We start from the raw sequence: 12,631 nt of genomic DNA, 5'->3' as shown, positions 1-12,631 counted from the left end.
TGTAATAATTTGAAGTTAAGTGCAATAACTGATATGTAATTGAGGGTTTTATACTCGCTGATATGCTAACATATGAAGTTTGAAGTTGCTAATTGGCAGCATGTGACTTCAACCAGCACCAGTAATAACTCAATAAACTTGATATCACCAAAGTTGAGACTTATCACTTTACATTGTATTTCGCCTCATCAGTAGGTTTGCAGTTTGAATGTCAATGTTGTTGTGGGAGAATTTCTTAATGTTGTAAGACAATTGTTTCCTAACTACAAACAGCAGGTTTCTCAAGTCATCATTCTTGTTGGAGGCTGATCGTATAACTATGGCCGGTGTAATACAGCCACCTTGTGGACAAAGTTTGAACTTTGAAGAGTCTTCCAGCAGTGCACAGTTTCACAACCAGACACTGATCAGGAGATCTCACCACCACAGTTTGGTCTTCTGATACAATACAACCATTTTAATCAATGTGGTGGATATCTTTTTAACTGGTGAGTTGAAACACTTCAGTGAATATCAAAAATTTGTTTACAAAATAATGCTGTGACAAGAAGAAGAAGGATACAGGACATTTATTAAAATAAGAGTTCAGTAACTTTTTGTAAAGATTGTTTCAAGGTTATGGGCCCACTAGTCGTCAGAGCAGTGCACTAAGTATAATTGTTGTGTAGAAAGACTTAACAATGTTCTTCTTGTCATCATGATTTCTGATGTTTTTTGACAAATTGATTGCTGTCAAAAAAGGATGAACTCAACTGTCTGCAGGCCAAAAGCAGGGACCCTTATGAAGGGGCCTGTGTGATGTCACTTTGGCTGTGTTAACACTCGCAACCCTCATGAATGCGTTGAGCATAGATCGCTTCAGTCATTACATGTGATTCCACCTGTGACCTTTGGTGTACTTGACATGTCAGGAGCAAAGCTGTTGTACTGATTACATGACATTTTCATTGTCGACGCTGTCTTGGAATTGAGACATCTGATTTCTTGCTCTTTAAATGCACATTGTTGTCCTCTATTTGTGATATTCTCCTATTTGTCCATTGAATCTACATATTTTTAGCGGTAAGTGCTCTGTCAGTAAGTATTTTGTCACAACCTTATATACAACAAAATTACACTGTAATATGACGACTGTATTAAGACTGTATTGCATTTTGATCAGCTATGGTTCTTTGCGGTGTCTCAACATTAGATATTAATATTAGCAAGATCAGTCACAAGCAGTTGACACATTTATGTTTTAAAGGTGGTCGAGTTACATCAAGTTTGAATACTCCGACGATTTGGGAGTTATGCCCTTTCCTATCATTTTCATATTGAGACAACATGATCGATATCTTTTTTGTGTCTGTACGTCCAGTGGCTGGGTCTCAGCGGTTAGCATTGCAGCTTAGCTTAGCGAATACAATTGAAGTCTCTAGGGAGTCACTAGCCTACTCTGTAAAAGTGATCAAATAAACGTTACAGAAACCCTGAAGTTGGCATTTCTGCACGTGCATTTAAAATAAACATGTTTAAACATTAATTCGCAAAACGAGAGTCCGTTTTAGTCGTTTTAGAAGAAGTTTGATACACTGAACTATAGTGTGTTTACGCCCTGTGCTGTGATCCGCGGAGGGATACACCGGTGAGCAGGCACAGGCACAGACATAGCCTATAAACAAAACTCAGTTTATTTAGCCTAATGATATCTCCGGACTATAGTAGCTGCAATGGACGACTTTGAACGCGATTTTGAAGAGTTTCTTGTAGCGGACACAGATCCAGAGCCATACCTGTTTGAGCCGGAGTACACAGATAAGGAACTCCAGGTGTTGGATGCTGAGCGGGCGAAAAGAGAGGCTGAATCCTCCAAAGCGGCGGAACAGCAAGGGGCCGAGGGGAGACGCAGGTCAGGGGAAGACTGGTGGTGTAGCTGCAGGGCTTGCCAACCTATGCCTACGGAGGTGGAATCATTTTGCTGTACAGAATGGGATTCGGTGCTACCATCGTTGGGGAGGCTAGAGATATATCATCGGGAGGAAAACCACCGCAGAGAGTGCATCACAAGGAGTGAAAACTTTGCAGCAATCACTAATCCTGGCGTGATTGAAACATTTTTTCATGTTCCTAAGATAAACTGGAAACAACAGGCCTGCAGGAGCTGATGGACAGCTTTCAGTCGAGTGAGTAATATCGTCCGTGTCGTCTTTTTGTTTGCTTTTGCCGAGTGACCTAGCGTACCTGTCCCAGAGCCAGCTGCAGCTGTTGCTCACCGGTGTATCCCTCCGTGGATCACAGCACAGGGCGTAAACACACTATAGTTCCGTGTATCAAACTTCTTCTAAAACGACTAAAAAGGACTCTCATTTTTCGAATTAATGTTTAAACATGTTTATTTTAAATGCACGTGCAGAAATGCCAGCTTCAGGGTTTCTGTAACGTTTATTTGATCACTTTTACCGAGTAGGCTACTGACCCCCTATAGACTTCAATTGTATTCGCTAAGCTAAGCCGCAATGCTAACCTCTGAGACCCAGCCACTGGACGTACAGACACAAAAAAAATATCGATCATGTTGTCTCAATATGAAAATGATAGAGAAAGGGCATAACTCACAAATCGTCTGAGTATTCCTTTAACACCATCATTTTGAAATGTAGCCTACTTTTAGCATTAGCTAGCAAACGTGTGGTTACTGTAGGTGTATGTGGTAGCTGTCAATTTTAACAACAATTTTTCTACATGAAGTTAACTAAAGAGAACACTGTCAATTGTAGTGGTGAAAGAGATGAGTAATGAAAGAGAGTGGTTTAGTTACAACTTTAATATCAAGAAAAAACACAAGTTTACAATTTATTGTAGCCTGTTTTTGGCCTGCGTGTCTTTTCACTGAATGGATAGTTAGCCAGCTAGTTAAATAACATTGTACAGCTCACTCTATAGCTTAGGGACTTTTTTGATGATCATACCACTGTCTTTTTTTGTTAAATAAAATCCATACAAAACAAAGAAAATGTTAGACAACAAACATAGGTATATATATATACAGCAGTGGAAGTCTGCATATTGGTAGAGGAATCTGGCTTTAATGTGGCTTTTCCATTTATTCATCGGTACCAGCAGATTCAGAAGTTCGTCATGAAGATGAGACCAGACATGAGCACAGGACCATGATGCAAGTGATGTTTCCAAATATGTCTGCATGGTAGGTATCTCACTGTCAAACTTTAAAAGCTTACATTCAATGGAGTTAATGATTAAAATCTAATAGCATACAGGACTGGTTAAGAAATTAACTTCACGTAGGAAAGAAGCAAGCACTCTCAAAATAAATCCACTCAACAGGTGCACGGCGAAAAGCAGCAGAAAAAAAGAAAAGAAGTCAGCACTCACAAATGTCCTTTTGGTAAATTTAATAAACCAACTTGGGTGGCGTTACCAGAAACACAGACGTTGAAGAAGACTTTCTGTCGAAACGTCTGTGTTCTTCAGTGAAGAAGACTTTCTGTCGAAACGTCTGTGTTTCTGGTAACGTCACCCAAGTTGGTTTATTAAATTTACCAAAAGGACATTTGTGAGTGCTGGCTTTTTTTCTTTTTTTAAGAAATTAACTTCATCATTTACAGTTCCTTCAAATGAAAGTGATGTGACAAATTTTTTTGACTTCAGATCATGAATACTTGATATTCTGTATTGTACTAATTTAAGATTTTGTGAAGGAGGAGGGAGTATACAAAGCAAACACAATTTTTGCTGTATTGTTTTACAGAGTGAATTGTTGTCACAGAAAGATAAAGTCAAACGTCTGCCAGTCTATATACATTTTGTGAGCATTTTGTACATGATCACACAGTCCGAAATGACAATTTATTAAAATGTGGGTATTTGAAATTCTAAATCAAATAAAGCATCCATATAAAACAGAACTTTTTATATTTTCTAAAATGATGCAAGCAACATACATAGCTTTTAGGGGAATCAATGCAGAAGCTTTAGATGCTTATTCAGATTGCATGGTTATATGACTTCATGTACATATAAATTGCATTGTCCCACATGTAGTTGCTGACATAGAAAAACTGCAGCTTTAAAGTACAAAGCAAATTAATATCAAATAAAACAAAAGTAGATAATTAAATGGATACGGTAAGCAGGAAGACCTTGTTCCCCCTTGACAACGTCCTGTCCTGGGCTTCATAGGAATCAGTCTGGTCTTGGTTTGGGTTAGTGTCAAGCTCACTGTCTTGGTCTTTGTTCATGTTAGAATTGGTCTTGGTCTCTTCTTGGCCTCAGTTGTTATTTGGTTCAGTTTCATCCTGGCCTTTATCAGAGTCAGTCAAGGTTGGTATCTGTGTTGACTTTGTCGTGGTCTGCATTTGTGTTGATCTTATGTTGGTCTCGGTTGGTATCAGTCAGTGTTGTCCTTTTTATTTTTGCTGGTGTCAGTGTCGGTATCATTTTAGTCTTGGTCTCTTATTATCAGTCTCAGTGATGTCATGGCTGGGACTGGAACACTGGAGGTCAATAGGTGGACTTGGGAGGAGTATCTCTCCTCTGTCGACTGTAGCCATGATGTCTGCTTTTTCCCTCATGGTTATCAGGGGCTGAACTCGTTGTCTCCAGCCTGGCTTGGCCTTAGATTTCTCTGCCTCAATAAGCATGTCAGTGAATTCACGAGCGTAGAGAGGATTCGGCTTCAGTGCTATCTTTTTAAGTCTGTTCAGACTCTTGTTATAGTGCGCTCTCAGTGCCTCCACCTCAGCCTGCACGGGTTGATATTCATGCATCAGTTTTTCAATCAATGTCTGATAACATTTCTTAATATCTTTTGCGTTTCTGTACTTCTTTCTACGTTCTTTCACTGTTGTTACTTCCTTCAATTCCTCACTCTCCCATTTGTACGTCTGATCATTATGTTCATCCCAGTAACATTTCCCTGGGCACTTTGTGCAGCGTCCATCTGATCCTATTGCTTTGCAGTGTCTTTTGTCTCCTGTATTAATGGATCTTCTACAGGGAGAGTGACAGGTGAAATGACACTGCTTACAGTTGTTGAGGTAAATTCCAGTACCAGTAATTTGTACTTGAACAGCGTCTAGGAAGCTGGATTCAAACTCAAAATTCTTATATCTGCACATCTCTGCCTCGTGCTCTGTAAGTGTTTCAGCCTTCTCTGTTATCTCATCTAGCTTGGCTAACCCAACCTTAACCTCTTTCTGCAAATTTTCAACTGCCTTCTCAAGCCTCTGTCTTTCTCTGAGGACCTCTTTTGTCATGGTCAAGCTTTTGGTGTCCATGACATCCAGAGCGACAAAGAATGTCCTCATGCTATTTGTCCCCATGTTCCAAAACATCTGATCAAAGCTTTCTTCTCCATTTTCATCATCCTCACTCATGCTGTCTGCTGCAGATGATTTGCTGTCTGTAAACAACGCCGAATTATTGAATTTGAAGTGAATTGGTAGCCCATCTTTTCTTTCAGGACATGGGATGCCTGAAGCACTGATTGCCTCAAGAACTGGTGGTTTCTGGCCGTCTGCAAACGTCACCAGAACCTGGATGTTTTCTGCAATATCTTTGCCAAAGATTGAGAGCACAGATTCAAACGCAAATTTCTGTGATGGTGTTAGTTGTGTTAAAGCAGCCTGAGCTACAATACAAACAGCATCAATTTCACTGATCCCAAGCTCAGCAGAGAAGAGATTACGGAGCTGTTCTGTGATCTTTCTGTCTCTTTCTATGCCTCTTGTACCTCCAAACCCTGGAGTGTCAACAATGGTCAGTGAGTGCTCTATTTTAAACCCCTCCTGGTGGTTGAGTTTGTACACAGTGACGTCAGAAGTCTGGCTGTGAGCTTGTGATTTTGACTGACCCTCATCAACTAACTTAAAGCGAAATGAATCCTCCCATTTAACACCCAGAATGTAATTGATCATCCCATTAAGGAGAGTTGATGTCCCAGCACCAGTTGTTCCAAGAACCATAATGGTGCGATTTAGTTTAGTGGACTCTTCCCCAAAACTGAATTTCTTGCACCCACTAACACTGATTTGCTCTTTTTTCAAGGGAACTTTATAAACAGGCAGAGACCCTGTCTGGGGTTTTAGCAGTGTGCTTTTTTCTCTAACAGTATCAGCAAGCCATTTAATGCACACTCGCGTCTTTGAATTCCAATAATTTGGTGGTGAAATAACAGGTGGTGACCTAATGTAAGTCTTGGTTTGCTGTGTTTCTTCAGCACCATTTGATTTTGATCTGGAACAGACTGACTTAAAACCTGACCTTAGTCTGGACTGCATGATTGTGAAGGGAAGTAATTATGTCTACTGTAATAATCACTTGGTACCGCCCCTAAGAAGAAGTGCCTCGAATGACTCTTTGTAGTCAAAGAAGATCTTCCATCTTGCTGAAGGGTGAAGGCGTCTGTTATTGTGAAGTGCTCTCTGGTCTGAACCTGTATTGAAATACAATAAATTAAAAATACACATAACTCACACTTGCAGCTACAGTGACAGTGTACCACTCTGTGCTGTTACTGCTTGTATCATGATTGTACAACAGCTTTTCTAGTGATGGAGGGTAAAATTAACTACTTCTTGCAATGCCAAGTAACTTTTTATGCCTCTGCTCCAGTGAAAGCTGTGGCTGAAGGCATTATGTTTTCAGGCTGTCTGTCTCATTCTCGTGAACACAATATATTAGGAACACTCGAAGGGAATTTCTTAAAATTCGTCCACTTGGACTCACCGATGAACTGATTAGATTTTGGTCGTCAAGGTCACTGTGACCTCATGAAATGTATTCTTGGCCATTTGTTCTTGTTTTTGTTTCACAGAGGCACATAACCACAAGGCAGTAATTCATTCTTGTCTTGCGATAGCAAGTTGTTATTATCTCATCTTTTACATGGATAGATTATCAAGCACAATTGTCATTAGTTGGCTTTAGCAATTCCCTTTGAAATTTTGAAACTGTAACACCTTCTCGCCCTATTGCCCACCTGGTCCATATCATAGGTATCCCAGTATGCTTTGGACAGCAAATCAGTCACCTCCCATAAACAACTGGTGCTTCACAAAGTCAAGGATTCTTCCGTGGTAGGAAGGATCCTTCCAAATCGCGTCCTTCAGAGGCAAGGCAAGAGTCATTCCTTGCTTTTGGTGAGCACTCATTGGAACAGGCTAGTGCTCCATCTCTGCTGTGTCTGATTAATTTAAAAATGTTTCTGTTTTATCAAGATCACTTCATTTAAAAAAAATAATAAAGATTTGTCAGTGGACGCAGTGGAAAGTGTAAATTATAAGGTTTCTGTCAATATTTTTTTTATTCTTATATAATAAAAATGCTAGGAGATATTAATCTGTATAATTGACATATTAATCAAAATCCCGCCGAGCTCCACTGGCAAATTGTGTGCAAAGAATTGTGGGTACAGCCATTTAAGGATCCTTCCTTGACTTTGAGTAGCACCTAATGAATGGTAGCAAATTTTGTCACCAGGGCTGCATCACCCTGAGTGGTCAACTATGTGTCTCAGAGAGCATTGCATTAATAAACATCATACTTCAGATTCTGTTGATGTTCAGCTAACAGCAGAGTGAAGTTAAAAATTGAGTTTTGTAGAAGTAGAATTTTGCAAGTTCACTTTTAGAGTGTGAATCTGTTAAGCAGCTGTGGTGCAGAGTTTTGTTTTGCAAAAGCTGACTAATGTAGTAAAAATACTCAAGTATTAAATATAACAAAAAAACTGCTGGAGATAAAATACAGCAAACCTCAGTGTGCTGTCCAGTCGTCTGGTTTAGGATCCAAGAGCTGTAGTGATTTCTGCTGCTTGTGATTTAAATCAGTTTCCCCATAAATCCTGTAATACAAAAAGAACAAAGTCCATTTAAATAGCTGTGTTGATGATACTTTTTTTCCTTCATGAGCATTGTTAGAATCATTAAAATACTGACGACACTACCACATCTAACCTTTACCTTATGAGTCATCTGATAGTGCAGATGATATCATTGTGGGGTTTAAATGTCCAAAGTCTGATGTTCCTTGATTATTTCAAGCTGCATGGAGTTACATCTAGAAAACAGGGCAGGACATCAGATTTTCTTGAGTTTATTTGTTTCTTTTTTTGTAAGTTAATTCTTCGTTAAAAAACAGTGCTAAGTTAGCATGACTTAGACATCAGAGCTGCTGTTATAATTGACAAAAATGAGACAAATGTTTTTGTCTGCTTCTGTCTGAAAACAAAAAATATTTGTTTTACACTTGAAATTGTGAAAACAATATATAGTTAAATTCACCACTGTTGTCATTGCAAACTGCGTATATGCTGAGCTAGCATTAAAAACTTGACAGGTGAAGCAACAGCAGCTATAGGTGGGATAGGCTATAGGCTTAGGGAACGTCACTTTTATGCTTTCACTTTAAGGATTTAACTCGGATCCTGAGAACCTGACTTTACACAGTATTATTTACACAAGGTTGACAGGCTTCCAAATGTTAATCTCTGATTATAATGTGTAATAATTTGTTTTCACTTACAGCTAGTTGTGTTGGATGGTCGAGCAGTTGATGGTCTTGAAGTGTAGAAGGAGGAAGTATGAATTAACTTCACTGTTAAGTCCAACAGCGTATGGACACACTGCCAGTTGTCAACTGCCTCTAAAGAAACAAATCATATTAGAAAATAATACTTTAATAATATTGATGCTGAGTTTGGAATAATGGACTTGACATTTTGCCAAAGCCAAAAGGAATACACTTGAATAATACTTCTTTTGACATTAGGATCAACTGTGTAGGAGAGGATGTAAAAAAAACAAACTTCAGCCAAGTAGAATATTGTTAAACTTGTCTGAGATAGACGACAAAAATATAAATAATGATTTTCTTACATAAACTGAACAAAAATAATGCAGTTAAGGTTTCACCACAGTCATCTTCAGCATCACATGAACTCTGAAACAGCATTAAAAACAGAGTAACAGCTCAGTGTGTTCAGCAACTTACCGTTCAGTTTGTATCTGATCAGGAGGGGAGGACGAGTGCTGCCTCAGTCTACATACACTGTAGAATATACACACACACTGTCTTAACACAAACTTTGATCAGCTATAAAAAAAAAAATAATAATCTAATGACCAGAGGACTAGAGGTGATAACCAGGGGCATGAAATGTGTTTATGACTTGATAACACACTGCGTAAACCTGAAAGTGAAAGAAAGCCATTGCATTTTACACTCACATTTATAACACCCATAAAGCTCAAGGTTCTTTAACACATTATTTTACCAGTCATCGCTGTCAGAGCACATACTTATTGTTCGGCAGCAGAACTGTGGTCAACATGACTGTTCTTCATCTTTGTTAGAAAAAAAGAAATCTGCAACTTTTCTCATCTGAAAGGTCAAAGGTCATAAAGACTTATTACAGGTTTTGAAACCAGGCCACAGTAGCTCTGCAGCCAGAGACCAAAAGTGCTGCATGGTATGAAAATGAAAATTAAATACAAATGTAGTCATGCAGACACTTTTTTATGGAAGGTCATAGGGTACATTACACGTTTCTAGAAGTAGATATTTTTGCGAGATGTAACTAGAAATGAAATCATAGAGATAGTAAACAACTTCAAGAATAAAACTTCATGTGATGACATGGGTATTGACATGACTAATAAAGAAAATCATTAATGAAATTGTTGATCCACTAACTTACATATGCAACTTATCATTCAGACTGGGCACTTTTCCTAGGAAAATGAAGACAGCTAAAGTAGTACCAATTTACACATTCTCGGAACCCATTGGCTGTATTCGGCGTCTGACTTCCGGCAGACGGCGATACAGCCTCTGGGGGCAGACCCCCTATTTTTTGCCATTCCGGTTTGAGGAGGCGAATTTCCGTTTCCGACTTCCGTTTATATATAAGTAAATATGCTGAACCATTACGATGGATTCAGAGTTTGCAGTGACGCCAATTATGTTCCGCGTCGTTAGTTCACCGCACAGAGCGTTTAACCCTCTACATTCACTGAATGTAGAGTCTGTATATAGAGACTACAGTTTACAAAGCAGGAGACAAACAACTATTCACAAATTACAGACCAGTATCACTGCTACCACAGTTTTCAAAAATCCTAGAAAAATTATTTGTTGCAAGGTTGGACAATTTTATAGATAAACACAATTTATTAATAGATAGCCAATATGGCTTTAGAAGCAACAGATCCACTTCACTGGCACTGATGGAAGTGGTAGAAGAATTAGATATCACTTGTGGCGTGCCACAGGGATCAATACTTGGACCAAAATTATTTATATTATACATAAACGATATAGTTAATGTCTCTAATGTTCTTAAATTTGTAATTTTTGCTGATGACACTAATATGTTGTGTTCTGGCGAGCACTTACAACAGCTATTGGGGGATGTCACAACTGAACTAGGGAAACTGAAACTGTGGTTTGATAACAACAAACTTTCTCTGAATGTTAGTAAATCAAAGTTTATTTTATTTGGAAACAGACGAGTTCACCCAAACATACAGGTAGAAGTAAGTATAGATGGCTTTAGCCTTGAAAGAGTTTATGATTATACTTTTCTGGGGGTAAAAATAGATCACAAACTTAACTGGAAAACCCATATAGACCATGTCAGGTTGAAGATGGCAAGGAGTACTGGCATTTTAGGTAAGATCAGACACATGTTAAACCACAAAACATTGCACACACTGTACTGTACCCTCATTTTACCATACTTGACATATTGTGCTGCGATCTGGGGAAACACATACAAAAGCAACCTACAACCTATTATTACTATGCAGAAAAAGGCAAGAAGAATTGTAAATAACGTAGGGTTCAACCATCACACAAATATACTGTTTTCTAGATTAAGGGTATTAAAGTTCCCTGACATAGTGGATCTTAAAACAGCACAGGTAGTATATAAGGCAAGAAAATATCAGTAAACTACAAAAAATGTTTGTTGACAGAGACAGGCGATATAATTTAAGAGGTGAATTTAATTTCCGACAACCTAAAGTTCGCACAATTAATACAAGTATGTGTATTTCTGTCATTGGGGTGAAGTTATGGAAGAGTTTGCCAGACGAACTGAAAAAAAGTTAAAATATCTTTCAGTTCAAAAAGAAGTTTAAATATATTCTACTTGAAAAGTATAGTAGAATTGATGCACGATCGGATAAATAACGTGTATTGAGACTCTTACATATGTTTCATTTGTTAATTATTGACTATTCGTTTTCTTGATCGATACATTTCCGTTTTTTTTCCGTCCTTGTTGGTGTTACCATTCTTGCAATCATTTATTGATGGGACTGATTAAGGGAAGGCACAAATAAGCTGTACAGCTTCAACCATTTCCTTTTCAATCTACAATATAAAAAGAGTACATGTATGATACATGTACTGATGATATGTGTACTATAATGCAAAGATTATAATGTGAAATGACTGAAATGATTGAAATAAAACATCAGTATCAGATTTATATACCTCAACAGAGCATCTGCATGTAGTGATGATCATAATGAAATGTTTTAAGGAGCATCAAGAGTTTTGCTTCCTGTCAGTTAAAATAAAAGCATTCAGATGCTTGCAAACTGCTTGGACCCTGATAAATGCTGCTTGTGGCTTTTTGAATTTATTTTTCTGCTACACGACCAGAGAAAACCAGAGATGTAAAATAATAACAAGATACCGGACACCAAGAATGCGTCCATTCAGTCCAGTGGAGTTGTTCGCCTCTTGCATATGCCAAGAAAAAGCTAGCTTCTAGCTTCTGGGTTTACGTCTGTGGTATGAAGCCCACTGAATATCTGCAGCAGTGTTTCGCTTGCTTGCTCTGCACATGAGTGATAATGTCACAGATTTCAAATAGCTTTTCTCTGCTTGAGGAAAGTTTTACAAATATAAAACCTCCATGCAAACCTCCAAAAATTCTGGGCGCTTGGAAAAGAAAAGAGAAAACGTGCTGTGGCATTTACTTGTGCGAAAAAGGTAGAAAATGTACATCTGCGAGAATACACTGCACTGCACCAGACTAATGAACGCTTCTGCTGGTGGTTACCATCTCAGTGCTGCATTCGGCCGTAACATAGTACTAGATCTACTAGAAAACTGGGTGGGACCTTTGTGCACAGTTAACTGGTTTAATTCCTGCTTTAAGGACAGGGACTACTTTGTGTCTGTAGGTAATTATACATCTGATGTTATCATAATTATGCAGACAACACAAAAACTTACATAACCATATCACCAGGGTGTTAATGGTGTTTTTAAAATTATATTTCAGTGTCCTTTAATAACGTGGTTTTTTGCAGTTTGTCTCTAATGTACACTGAATTAGCTTATTGCCAAAATGTGACAAAATGTGCCTAATATTGTCACAGACAATCAGATATCTTCAGATGTCTTTTACTCCATGAAGCTAACAATACATGTGTAATTTTACTGCTCATACTTTAATTACATGAAGCTGAAAAGGCTTCAGCTGCTCTTCACTAAGAAAACACAGAGGACACAGACTGGGTATATCAAAAGTTTTGGTTTTACATTGTTCAGGACGAGTTATAAAATCATCACCTTTCACTGTCCAGGTGAAACACAAAGAGGGTCAGACAGAATG

At 38.3% G+C, this 12,631-nt stretch overlaps 1 protein-coding gene across 1 annotated transcript; it reads right to left on the bottom strand.

The window, feature by feature from the left end:
* Positions 1-2,788: 2,788 nt before the first annotated feature.
* LOC117271632 (uncharacterized) lies at positions 2,789-9,085 on the bottom strand. The gene is made up of 5 exons (XM_033649930.2): positions 8,992-9,085; positions 8,524-8,643; positions 7,962-8,058; positions 7,755-7,843; positions 2,789-6,436 (listed from the first exon to the last, which is right to left on the bottom strand). The coding sequence occupies exon 5, from the start codon at positions 6,279-6,281 to the stop codon at positions 4,437-4,439; it is 1,845 nt and encodes a 614-aa protein (XP_033505821.2). The 5' UTR covers positions 6,282-6,436; positions 7,755-7,843; positions 7,962-8,058; positions 8,524-8,643; positions 8,992-9,085; the 3' UTR covers positions 2,789-4,436.
* Positions 9,086-12,631: the final 3,546 nt, after the last annotated feature.

This window comes from Epinephelus lanceolatus, chromosome 12 (assembly GCF_041903045.1).
Source record: "Epinephelus lanceolatus isolate andai-2023 chromosome 12, ASM4190304v1, whole genome shotgun sequence".
Taxonomy (NCBI): Eukaryota; Metazoa; Chordata; class Actinopteri; order Perciformes; family Serranidae; genus Epinephelus; species Epinephelus lanceolatus.
The sequence above is the reverse complement of the archived record's forward strand: the minus strand, read 5'-3'. Positions and strand labels throughout refer to the sequence as shown.